Below are 12,368 nucleotides of genomic sequence, written 5' to 3' on the forward strand. Positions count from 1 at the left end.
CAGGATGGTCTCGATCTCCTGATCTCGTGATCCGCCCGCCTCGGCCTTTTTTTTAGTATAGATAGGGTTTCTTTTTTTTCTTTTTCTTTTTCTTTTTGAGATGGATTTTCACTTTTGTTGCCCAGGCTGGAGTGCAATGGCACGATCTCAGCTCACCACAACCTCTGTCTCCCAGGTTCAAGTGATTGTCCTGCCTCAGCCTCCCAGGTAGCTGGGATTACAGGCATGTGCCACCATGCCTGGCTAATTTTTGTATTTTTAGTAGAAACGGGGTTTCACCATGTTGGCCAGGCTTGTCTCAAACTCCTGGCCTCAAGTGATCTGCACATTTCAGCCTCCCAAAGTGTTGGGATTACAGGCATGAGCCACTGCGCCCAGTCTGTTTTTGGCTTTTTTGAGACAGGTTCTCATTCTGTCACCCAGGCTAGAGTGTAGAGGTGTGATCATGGCTCACTGCAGCCTCAGCCTCCTGGGCTCTTGTGATCCTCCTGCCTTAGCCTCCCAAAGTGTTGGGATTACTGGCATGAGCCACTGCACCCAGCTAAATCTGCTTCTCTTGAGCTTTGCCCATGTGTCAGGCATGTAGGACTTTATAGTCCTTATCTCTCATCATGAACTCTGGGTACAGGCTGTTGCTACTCCCATTTTACAGATGTACAGGAACATTCTCAGACTCTAAGCTAGGAAGAGGCAAAGTCTGAGGCTAGACCTGCTAACTTGGGGCCAGATGGCCTCATTCATGCTTGACCCCAGCTCCTCGGAGAGGACCTGGCCCACAGTGGGGAACAGGGGAGGTTGGTCAGTCCTGGACTATCAGTGAAGACCTTTAGCAGATTTCACCAACCAAAAGTCATGCAGGAAAGTGCGCGCGCGCACGTGTGTGTGTGTGTGGTTGTGTGTGTGTGGTGTGTGTGTGTGTGTGTGTGTGTGTATGTGTCTTACTCTGTTGCCCAGGCTGGAGTGCAGTGGCACAATCTTGGCTCACTGCAACCTCTGCCTCCCAGGTTCAAGTGATTCTCCTGACTCAGCCTCCCAGTGTGCCACCACACCCAGTGAGGGAAAGCTATTTTTACATGGCTCAAGCAGTGTAAATGACAATGATGTTTACTTACTTCCCCCCACCACCACCACCATTTAATTCTCCTCTTGAAAACTAAAAGCTGGCTGGGTATGGTGCATTACTTCTATAATCCCAGCACTCCAGCACTTTGGGAGGATCACTTGAACTCAGGAGTTTGAGGCCAGCCTGGACAACATAGTGAGATGCCATCACTATAAGAAATAAAAAAATAGCTGAGTGTGGTGGCATATGCCTGTAGTCCCAGCTACTTGGGAGGCTGAGGTGGGAGGATTGCTAGAGCCCGGGAAGTCAAGGCTGCAGTGAACTGTGATTGCACCTCTGCACTCCAGCCTGGGTGACTCCCCACAGATGAATATGCTGACAATGGTTTCAGCTGCTCGGTGGTGATTCAGACCTGGACGCATGGCTTCAGTAGCCCTGGGGCCACACTGCCTGCCCGCAGCCTCCTGTCTTGCTCTATGCTATTCCTTCCAAGTCCCTGCCATCTAGTCTTTAGTCCTCTCTGCCTGGGAGGCCTCTTCCACTCCTCAGCCTTAATGTCATCTTATCCATCCTTTAAGGCCCTTGCTCCATGCCTCCCCTCCCAGGGCAGGGCTTGGATGTAGGAGAATGTGGAGAACTGGCGCACGCCAGCCTTGCTCCCCAGCAGAGGAGCTCTGTTTACTGGAGTGCGTACTTAGGCCACGGCTTGAAGATATGGGGCTGGGGTGTAGGGCTGTCAAGATTGTTCCTGGGGCCAGGTGCAGTAGTTCACTCCTGTAATCCCAACACTTTGGGAGGCCGAGGCCGGCAGTTCACCTGAGGTCAGGAGTTCAAGACCAGGCTGGCCAACATGGTGAAACCCCATCTCTACTAAAAATACAAAAAAAAAAAAAAAAAAATTAGTTGGGCAGGGTAGCGGGTACCTGTAATCCCAGCTACTTAGGAGGCTGAGGTGGGAGAATTGCATGAACCAGGGAGGCAGAGGTTGCAGTGAGCTGAGATCACGCCACTGCACTCCAGCCTGGGTGACAGAGCAAGACTCCGTCTTTAAAAAAAAAAAAAAAAAAAAGATTGTTCTTGGGCTCTCTGTGAAGCTTGGATTTCTTTGGGTTGGGTGTGCCATGGCAAGTGCCATGGCAGACCTGGGTGAGGGAAAAGGGAGTACAATGGGAAGGGCTTCCCCAGCTCTGGAGATAGGTAGAGTTGGGGAGAGGCCAAAAGACTCTTTGCTGAGTCATCTCTCAGGCTCCTGGGGCCATCAGAGTGTCCAGGCCCCAAAGGTGGTTTTCGGGTGGTTCTAGGGGCAAGGGGCTAGGGCATGGTGCTGGCCCTGCCTGGTGATCACCTATTGAGTGACCAGCTCAGGTCCCCAGGGTCCAGCCATTGAGCTGACTACTGTTTCTACCCTGGGAAGATTGAGCTGGCCAGGACTTGGCATCAAGGCGGTTATTTGGACTTCTAGTACTCACAGTGTATTCTGGTTGGGTTGTAACTTACCTCTGGTACAACTCTACTTGTATCTTCAGAAAAGATCAAGAGATATTTGCAAAAACATAATATGATAAAGGACTGTCTAAAGGACAAAGAACACTTAAAACTCTATAGTAACAAAACAACAATAAATAACACCGTGCATCTCTTAGAATGACCAAAATCCAGAACACTGCCAAATGCTGCTGAGGACGTAGAGCAACAGGAACTCTCGCTCTTTCCTGGTGGGAATGCAAAATGGTGCAGCCACTTTGGAAGACAAGTTAGGCGGTTTCTTTCATTTATTTATTCATAAAATATTTTTAACAAAGAAATTGAGTCTCTCTCTTGCCCAAAATGGAGTGCAGAAGCATGATCACAGCTCACTGCATTCTCAAACTCCTGGGCCTAAGAAGTCCACCCTTCTTAGCCTCTGAAGTAGCTGAGACTACAGGCACACGCCACCATGCCAGGCCAATATATTTATTTTGTTATTATTTTTTAAGACGGAATCTTGCTCCGTCACCCAGGCTGGAGTGTAGTGGCGCAACCTCAGTTCACTGTAATCTCTGCCTCCCGGGTTTAAGCAATTCTCCTACCTCAGCCTCCCAAGTAGCTGGACTACAGGCGTGCACCACTATGCTCTGCTAATTTTTTTGTATTTTTAGTAGAGACAGGGTTTTACCACGTTGGTCAGGCTGGTCTTGAACTCCTGACCTCAAGTGATCTACCCAGCTTAGCCTACCAAAGTGCTGGGATTACAGATGTGAGCCACTGAGCCTGGCCCAGGCTAGTATATTTAATTTTTTTTTTTTTTTTTTTTTTTGTAGAGATGGGGTCTTGTTATGTTTCACAAACTGGTCTTGAACTCCCGGCCTCAAGTAATCCTCCCTCCCTGGCCTCCCAAAGTGCTCAGATTACAGACATGAGTCACTGCTCCTGGCCCAGTCTGGCAATTTTTTTTTTTTTTTGAGACTCAGTCTCGCTCTTTCGTCCAGGCCAGACTGCAGTGGCGCAATCTCTGCTCACTGCAAGCTCCGCTTCCCAGGTTCACACCATTCTCCTGCCTCAGCCTCCTGAGTAGCTGGGACTACAGGTGCCCACCACCACGTCCAGCTAATTTTTTTTGTATTTTTAGTAGAGACGGGGTTTCACTGTGTTAGCCAGGATGGTCTCGATCTCCTGACCTCGTGATCCGCCCGCCTCGGCCTCCCAAAGTGTTGGGATTACAGGCGTGAGCCACCGCGCCCAGCCGGCAGTTTCTTACAAAACTAAACATATGTCTTACCATTGGATCCAGCAATTACATTCCTTGGTATTTAGCCAAATGAATTGAAAACTTGTATCCACACAGATGCTTATAACAGCTTTATTCATTAATTGCTAAGGTTTGAAAGCAACCAAGATGTCCTTCAGTGGGTTAATGGATAAATAAATTGTGGTATATCTAGACAAATGACATTCAACACTAAGAAGAAATGAGTCTGGGTGCAGTGGCTCACACCTGTAATCCTAGCACTTTGGGAGGCCGAGACAGGCAGATCTCTTGAGCCCAGGAGTTTGAGACCAACCTGGACAACATAGCAAAGCCTGGTCTCTATAAAAATACAAAAAAATTAGCTGGGGGTGGTGGTGCCTATCTGTAGTCTCAGCTACTTGGGAGGCTGAGGTGGGAGGATCGCTTGAGCCTGTGAAGTCAAGGTTGCAATGAGCCAAGATCACGCCACTATCCAGTGGGCAACAGAGCAAGACCCTGTCAAAAATAAATAAGTAAGTATGAAGGGGGGGAAAAACAAGTAACGGCTGGGCACAGTGGCTCACGCTTATAAACCCTGCATTTTGGGAGGCCGAGGCAGGCAGATCACTTGAGGTCAGGAGTTCAAGACCAGCCTGGCCAACATGGTGAAACCGCATGTCTACTAAAGATACAAAAATTAGCTGGGCATTGAGGCGGATGCCTGTAATCCCAGCTACTTGGGAGGCTGAAGCAGGAGAATTGCTTGAACCCAGGAGGCGGAGGTTGCGGTGAGCCAAGATCGTGCCATTGCATTCTAGCCTGGGCAACAGACTCTGAAAAAATAATAATAATAAAAAGAACAAATAGCTTCTAACAACAAATTTATTTCTCACTTATTGAGGCTGGGAAGTCTGAAGATCAAGGTGCCAACAGATTCAGTGGCAACTGAGGGCCGGCTTCATGGTTTATAGATGGTACCTTTTCACTGTGTCTTTATATGATGGAAAGGGCAGGGCAGTTCTCAGGGGCCTCTTTGATAAGGACACCAATCCCATCATGACCTAATCACTTCCCAATGGCCCCAATTCCTAATACCATCACATTGGTGATTAGGTTTCAACATAAGATTTTTGGGGAGATACATTCAGACATAGCAGCTACATATTGCATGATTCCAGCTATCATGTCTGATAACCACACAAAACCTATAGAATGTGCAACACCAAGTATGAGCCCTAACATAAACTAGGGAAGCTGAGTGGTAATGATGTGTTAAGGTAAAAGGTTCATTGATGGTAACAAATTTGCCCCTCTGGTGAGGGATGCTGATAGTGGGAAAAGCTGTGTGTGTTCAGGGGCAGGGGGTATTTAGGAATTCTCTGTCCTTTCCTCTGTTTTGCTGTATACCTAAAGGTGTTCTAAAAAGTAAAGTCTATTTTTTAAAAAAGTATGAAGAGACCAGGACATCAATCTCAAGCCCTTTCTCAGTTGAGCAGATAGCTTGCTGTAGAAATACTATTGGGTGGCTGGGTTGTCCTGAAGGTGGCAGGGCTTCAGTTGATAATTGAATCCCTTGAAATAAATTGATTTTTCAGATAATTAAAACATTCCTGTCTTGGCCGTAGGTTTATGAACCATGGTGTGTTCATTTTGATCTCTCTTTCCTTCCAGGACAACCCTCCATATGATAAGGGGGCCTTCAGAATCGAAATCAACTTTCCAGCAGAGTACCCATTCAAACCACCGAAGATCACATTTAAAACAAAGATCTATCACCCAAACATCGACGAAAAGGGGCAGGTCTGTCTGCCAGTAATTAGTGCTGAAAACTGGAAGCCAGCAACCAAAACCGACCAAGGTAAGACATATGCCTGTGTCTTCCTCGGAGGGGGTCTTTGGGGGTGCTGCTCTGGGGTGGGGGCTTCTGATACCAGATCAGACAGAATCCAGAGAATCTTTCAGGTACACGCAAAATGTAGCTGAGGTCCTGTCAGACCTTGTGGGAATGGCTCATCTCAGCTGAACTTTTGACCTGTATAGGGATTGAGGAGGCCTTTCCAGTGCTCAGCCCTGGGCTGCCATCCACAGTGGGAACACACATGGACAGACAAGCCCAGTGGCTTGCTGCTGGTGCAGAGAGGTGCAGGCACTGGCCCCTGGAAGGGATGAAGGACTGTGGGGCTGCCTACAAGGGGAAGGGAGAGTGGGATTTAAGGTGGCCTCATGCAGTAGTTAGTGCCTGAACTCAGACTTGAAGGAGGAAAGGAGGTTGGAGAGGGCCTTCCAGGCTATAGGAAGGGCATGAGCTAGAGCCTAGTTGCTCGGGTGATGTCAGGGGAGGGACAGAGGCAGATGTAAGGGCAGTATTCCCAGATGAAGGCACGTAGTTGGCTTTAGTGGGCCTGGGATTCCCTGGAGTTGGATGTGGCTGTGCGTGGTGCACATGTCTGTGTGTGGCTGTGTGAACATAAACATGCTCATTCTTCTGGGAAGAATATTTGAGTCAGTATTGTGGTTGTCCTCCCTTTTGTCCCCTAGAAGTGACTAGTTTGTTATGGACTGTGTCTGGTTTTCATTTAATTCTAGACTTTCTTTTGAAGTCCTAATCTCATATTTTGGTGGCTTCCTTTTAAGTACCTAAACCAGTATAAAGTCTGTTTAGATTAGAGTGGATGAAGCTGGCACTTGAGAGGCTGCAAGTGGAGGGTTTCTTTTAGGGGTGCTGCTCTAGGGTAGGGGCTCATGGGTCCTTCCTGATGCCAGATCAGACGGAGTCCAGAGAACTCCTACCTTACCAGGTGCACGCAAAGTATGGCTGAGGTCCCACCAGTCTCTGTGGGAATAACTCAGCTGAACTTTTGACCTGCACAGGGATTGAGGAGGTCCCTTGTTTCAGTGATTGAGAAAAGCCCTGGAAGGTGGAGTTCAAAGCCTTTCGCAAGAAAAATCACGCCTCACTTGTTGGAAATAATCACCATGAAAGGTGCCCATTAGACTCCCACACTGAGTAGAAGAAAGGAGTGGGTGCTAAACATTCAGTCAGGGCAGAACAGTCTCTAGTGGGCTTGGTCCTTGTTTGTGTACAAGCTGATGTTTATAAAAGCTTGACACAGTTCTTCTCAGTGCCTGGTTTTTTCTTTTCTTTTCTTTTCTTTTTTGGAAACGGAGTCTCGCTCTGTCACCAGGCTGGAGTGCAGTGGCGCGATCTCTGCTCACTGCAACCTCCGCCTCCCGAGTTCGTGCCATTCTCCTGCCTCAGCCTTCCGAGTAGCTGGGACTACAGGCACCCGCCACCACGCCCAGCTAATTTTTTGTATTTTTAGTAGAGACGGGGTTTCACTGTGTTAGCCAGGATGGTCTCGATCTCCTGACCTCGTGATCCGCCCACCTCGGCCTCCCAAAGTGCTGGGATTACAGGCGTAAGCCACCGCACCCGGCCCATTTTTTCTTTTCTTTTTTTTTTTTTTTTTTTTTTGAGATGGAGTCACCCAGGCTGGAGTGCAGTGATGCCATCCCAGATCACTGTAACCTCCGCCTCCCGGGTTCAAGCAGTTCTCCTGCCTCAGCCTCCCGAGTAGCTGGGATTACAGCCACCACGCTCGGCTAATTTTTGTATTTGTAGTAGAGACGGGGTTTCACCACATTGACCAGGCTGGTCTCGAACTCCTGACATTAGGTGATCCACCTGCCTCAGCCTCCCAAATTGTTGGGATTACAGGCATGAGCCACCATGCCCGGCGAGCCTGGTTTTTTTCTGTACAGATTCCTAGCACTGTCGAAAACCTATAGCTGCATTTGATCAAGAGTGTTCAATAATTCCTGGAGTCCTTGCCGAGTCATGTCTGTTAACCCATCGTGCCTGGGGAGTGGCAGTCCTTCCAGGCCAGGTTGCCCAGGAAAGCCCTGCACCTCAGGTTCTGGCCACAAAGAGTTCTGAGACTCCTCCCTTACCTGTAGACTGAGAGGGTGGGGCTAGGGCCAGGGAGGCTCTCAGGAGATGTATGCACGTGCTTTGCCACCTCTCATGGGGCTGCTGCATAGAAGGCCGTGGCAGGGTTATTCACTTTTTACCTTCCTATCCAGGTGCACTGCCAAAATGCTCTGCTTTTTCAGACTGTGGCTGCTTCTCCCCCACCCCCAAGAGCCAAATAACTTAGGGGCAGCTTTTAATTTTTTTTGTAAAAAGTACTGTTGACTTGGGATTTTTAAGGTAAAAATTTTGGTACAGGAGCTATTCTGTGTGCCATGATGGACAGAACCGGAATTGCTATTTTGTGATTTGGGACAGTTGAGGATTCCTTCCTAGAACATTATTATGTAGATTGTTTGTGGCATGGCCTTGATCCCCATCCTCACATACATCAAGAATGTTGTTCCTGGCACTTGACGGCCACATTCCCATGTTTGTTATCTATTACTGCATTATAACCCCTATCAAAACTTTGTGGCTTAAAGTAACACCAGTTTATTAGTTTTTACTCTGGAGGTTGGCTGGGCTTGGCTACATGGTTCTATAGCTGACTGTTCGTTCCTGGGGTCACTCATGCAGCTGTATTGAGGTGGGAACTCAGCTTGGCTGGGAAGTGCTGGTAGGCATAGTGCACATGTGCGGAAATGGTATTAGCTAAGGCACTTCGGTTCTCTTTGTGTTCTCTTATTTTCCACAAGGCTACATTGGACCCCTTCATAGCATGGTGGTCTCAGGGTTCCAGGGTGAAGGCATAGAACTGGTACAGTGTCACTTCTGTGGATTCTTTTGGTCAGGCAAGTCCAGATTTAATGAGAGGGAAAATAGACTTCAGCTCTTGATGGGAGGAGTATGCAGGATGGGAGACATGATGGCAGAGGTGGGACAGGCAGGCAAGGTTGCTGAGTCCCCTTGCTGCCTCCTCAGGCCCACTTGGGCCTGCTTTTCCCAAATGGCAGCTCCTCTGGACATGCCATTCCTTCTCCCACCTGCCTGATTCTTCATATGTTGGGTGTCCCTGTTTTTCTGGTGCTATTTCCTGACTGCTGTTCAGCTGCCACTGTCCTGCAAAGCCTGCCTTTTTAAATGCCTCACCATTCCTTCATTTGTTTCTTAAATATGGGAAGTGAAAGTGCCACCTGAGGCCGGGCACAGTGGCTCACGCCTGTAATCCCAGCATTTTGGGAGGCTGGGGCAGGCAGATTGCTTGAGCCAAGGAGTTTGAGACCAGCCTGAGGAACATGGTGAAACCCCGTCTGTACCAAAAAAAAAAAAAAAAAGAAAGGAAAGAAAGAAAGGGAAAAAGCCGCTTGTGCCACCCTCTTGCTGTAATCTTCCAGCGCTCTTCCTTTGTCTCCAGAGCACCTGCTCATGATTTTTGTCTCCTGCCCTTGTCCTTAGAAACTTCAGCATTCCCAATTATGGCTTCTCTCAGATCCAGCCTTGAAGTTCTTTGACCTCCTCAATTCACAACCTGTAGCTGACTTTAGCCACCCACAAGTACAGAAAAGTAAGCATAATGGAAGAAATAGTAATATGAAAAGATGCTCATATGACCCAGCAATTCCACTCTTAGCTATATCTACCCAAGAGAAATGAAAACATATGCCCAATAAAAACTTGTACACAGATGTTCATAGCACCATTATTCACAATGGATAAGAAGTGGAAAGAGCCCAAATGTCCATCAATTGGTGAGTGAATAAACAAAATGTGAGCCAGGCGTGGTGGCTCACGCCTGTAATCCCAGCACTTTGGGAGGCTGAGGCGGGTGGATCACCTGAGGTCCGGAGTTCAAGACCAGCCTGGCCAACATGGTGAAACCCTGTCTCTACTAAAAATACAAAAAATTAGCTGGGTGTGGTGGCGGGCGCCTGTAATCCCAGCTACTTGGGAGGCTGAAGCTGGAGAATCACTTGAACCTGGGAGGCAGAGGTTGCAGTGAGCCAAGATTGCACCATTGCACTCCAGCCTGGGCAACAAGAGCCAAACTCCGTCTCAAAACAAAACAAAACAAACAACAAAAAATGGTGTATCTCTACAATGAAATATTATTTAGCCATAAAAAGCAATGAAGTACTGTCTTATGGTACATAAACCTTGAAAATATGCTAAATGGGCCGGGCGCGGTGGCTCACGCCTGTAGTCCCATTGGGAGGCCAAGGCAGGCAGATCACAAGGTCAGGAGATCGAGACCATCCTGGCTAACATGGTGTAACCCTGTCTTTACTAAAAATAAAAAAAATTAGCCGAGCTTGGTGGCAGGCGCCTGTAGTCCCAGCTACTCGGGAGGCTGAGGCAGGAGAATGGCGTGAACCTGGGAGGCGGAGATTGCAGTGAGCCGAGATCACGCCACTGCACTCCAGCCTGGGCGACAGAGCAAGACTCCGTCTCAAAAAAAAAAAAAAAGAAAATATGCTAAATGAAAGAACCATCCACGGAAGGCCACATATTGTATGATTCCATTTGTAGTTGAGCCTCATTGTTCATAGAGTCTGCGTTTGCGAATTTGCCTACTCACTAAAGTTTTTTGTAGCCCCAAAATCAATACTCTCGGCACTCGTGGTCTATCACAGATGTGTGCGTGTGCAGAGCAGCAAAAAATTTGAAGTACCCCATGCACGTGTTCCAGCTGAGGTTGTGTGGTTGAACAGTGCGATGCCCTGCCTTCTTGTTTCAGCTCTCAACTGAAGCAAGTGGGCTGTCTAATGCCACACTTCTTGGATTTTGTGCTTTTTGTTGCTGATTTTGCTTTGGCCCCAAACGTGGTGCTGAAGTGCTGTCTAGTATTCCTGAGCACAGAAGGTCATGATATGCCTTTTGGAGAAAATACATGTGTGAGATAAGCTTTATTTGGGCATGAGTTATAGTGCTGCTGAGTCAATATTACCTATTAAATAAGGTGTCTTTAAACACACATAAAACAAAGTTATATATTAATCAGCTGGCAAAAATGTGAGCAGAGGCTTGTTTGAACCTAAACCTCTGTTTCCCTTAGGAGCAATGATTCAGTATCATTAATTCAATGTTCATGGCAAGTTTATAGAACATAAGCACTACAGATAAAATTCAGCTGTATATGGGATGCTCAGACTAGGGTGGATCCATTGAGACAAAGTAGATTAGTGATTGTCAGGGTCTAGGAGGAGGAGAATAGGAAGTGACTACTGAGAGTGGGTTTTCTTTTTGGGGGATGAAAATGTTCCAGGCTGGGCGTGGTGGGTCACGCCTGTAATCCCAGCACTTTGGGAGGCCGAGGTGGGCGGATCACAAGGTCAAGAGATCCAGACCATCCTGGCCAACGTGGTGAAACCCCGTCCCTACTAAAAATACAAAAAAAATTAGCTGGGCACGGTGGCGTGCACCTGTAGTCCCAGCTACTCAGGAGGCTGAGGCAGGAGAATCACTTGAACCTGAGAGGCAGAGGTTGCGGTGAGCTGAGATCACGCTGCTGCACTCCAGCCTGGGTGACAGAGTGAGAGCGAGACTCCATCTCCAAAAAAAAAAAAAAAAAAAAAAATTAGCCAGGCGTCGTGACAGGCACCTGTAATCCCAGCTACTTGGGAGGCAAAAAAAAAAAACAAAAAAACCCCCCTTTTTTTTTAAAGCACATTCCATGGAAGGCTACAACATTGCATATCTTTTTGGGTTGAAGGTACATTGACATTTTATTCTTTGACAATGAAGCTCCCTGGATTTTTATGAAAAGGAGGGGAAATCACAAATGTTGCTTACATCCGCTATTGCAGAGAAACTGTCATTAAAAACAAAAGGGCCAGGCGCGGTGGCTCATGTCTGTAATCCCAGCACTTTGGGAGGCCGAGGCGGGCAGATCACGCGGTCAGGAGATCGAGACCATCCTGGCTAACACGGTAAAACCCCGTCTCTACTAAAAACACCAAAAATTAGCCGGGCGTGGTTGCGGGCACCTGTAGTCCCAGCTGCTGCCACTGCACTCCAGCCTGGGCAACAGAGCAAAACTCTGTCTTAAAAAAAAAAAAAAAGAAAAGAAAACGAACAAAAGGAAGGAAATATTATAGGCTTTATTCTCTGATGAGAATATAGTGAGAGTAAAAGGTAAAATTGGCTAATTTGTTGTGTGGGTTTTTTGTTTTTTGTTTATTGTTGGGGGGACAGAGTCTCACTTTGTCACCCAGGCTGGAGTGCAGTGGCATAATCTTGGCTCATTGCAACCTCCGCCTCCTGGATTCAAGCATTTCTCCTCCCTCAGCCTCCCGAGTAGCTGGGACTACAGGCGCATGCCACCACACCTGGCTAGTTTTTTGTATTTTAGTAGAGACAAGGTTTCACCGTATTGCCCAGGCTGGTCTTGAACTCCTGAGCTCAGACAATCTGCCCATTTCAGCTTCCCGAAGTGCTAGGGTTACAAGTGTGAGCTGCTGCGCCCGGCCTGTTGTATGTTTTTAAGCCCCTACATTTTGCAGAAAAAAAAAATACTTCTGAGGAGCATTTGGGTCACGGAAGAGACCAAGAACCCAGGGCTGGATGGTTTATAAAATATAATTTAATATGCTGTCCTATATATGAAAAATGTTGATAGAGGGCCACAGTTGTAATTTGTAAAGCAGACAATCTGTCAGGTGTTCTTACTAGCAAAAGAAGTTCAGCTC

General features: G+C 47.6%; 1 protein-coding gene across 3 annotated transcripts in view; it reads left to right on the forward strand.

Moving 5' to 3' along the window:
- UBE2L3 (ubiquitin conjugating enzyme E2 L3) overlaps positions 1 to 12,368 on the forward strand; it is a 56,560-nt gene that overhangs the window by 37,919 nt on the left and 6,273 nt on the right. For all 3 annotated transcript variants that reach the window (XM_016939780.4, XM_016939782.4, XM_063807804.1), the window contains one exon: positions 5,442 to 5,628. In XM_016939780.4, the coding sequence (XP_016795269.1) occupies positions 5,442 to 5,628 (187 nt within the window). The remainder of the gene's footprint in view (positions 1 to 5,441; positions 5,629 to 12,368) is intronic.

This window comes from Pan troglodytes, chromosome 23 (assembly GCF_028858775.2).
Source record: "Pan troglodytes isolate AG18354 chromosome 23, NHGRI_mPanTro3-v2.0_pri, whole genome shotgun sequence".
NCBI lineage: Eukaryota > Metazoa > Chordata > Mammalia > Primates > Hominidae > Pan > Pan troglodytes.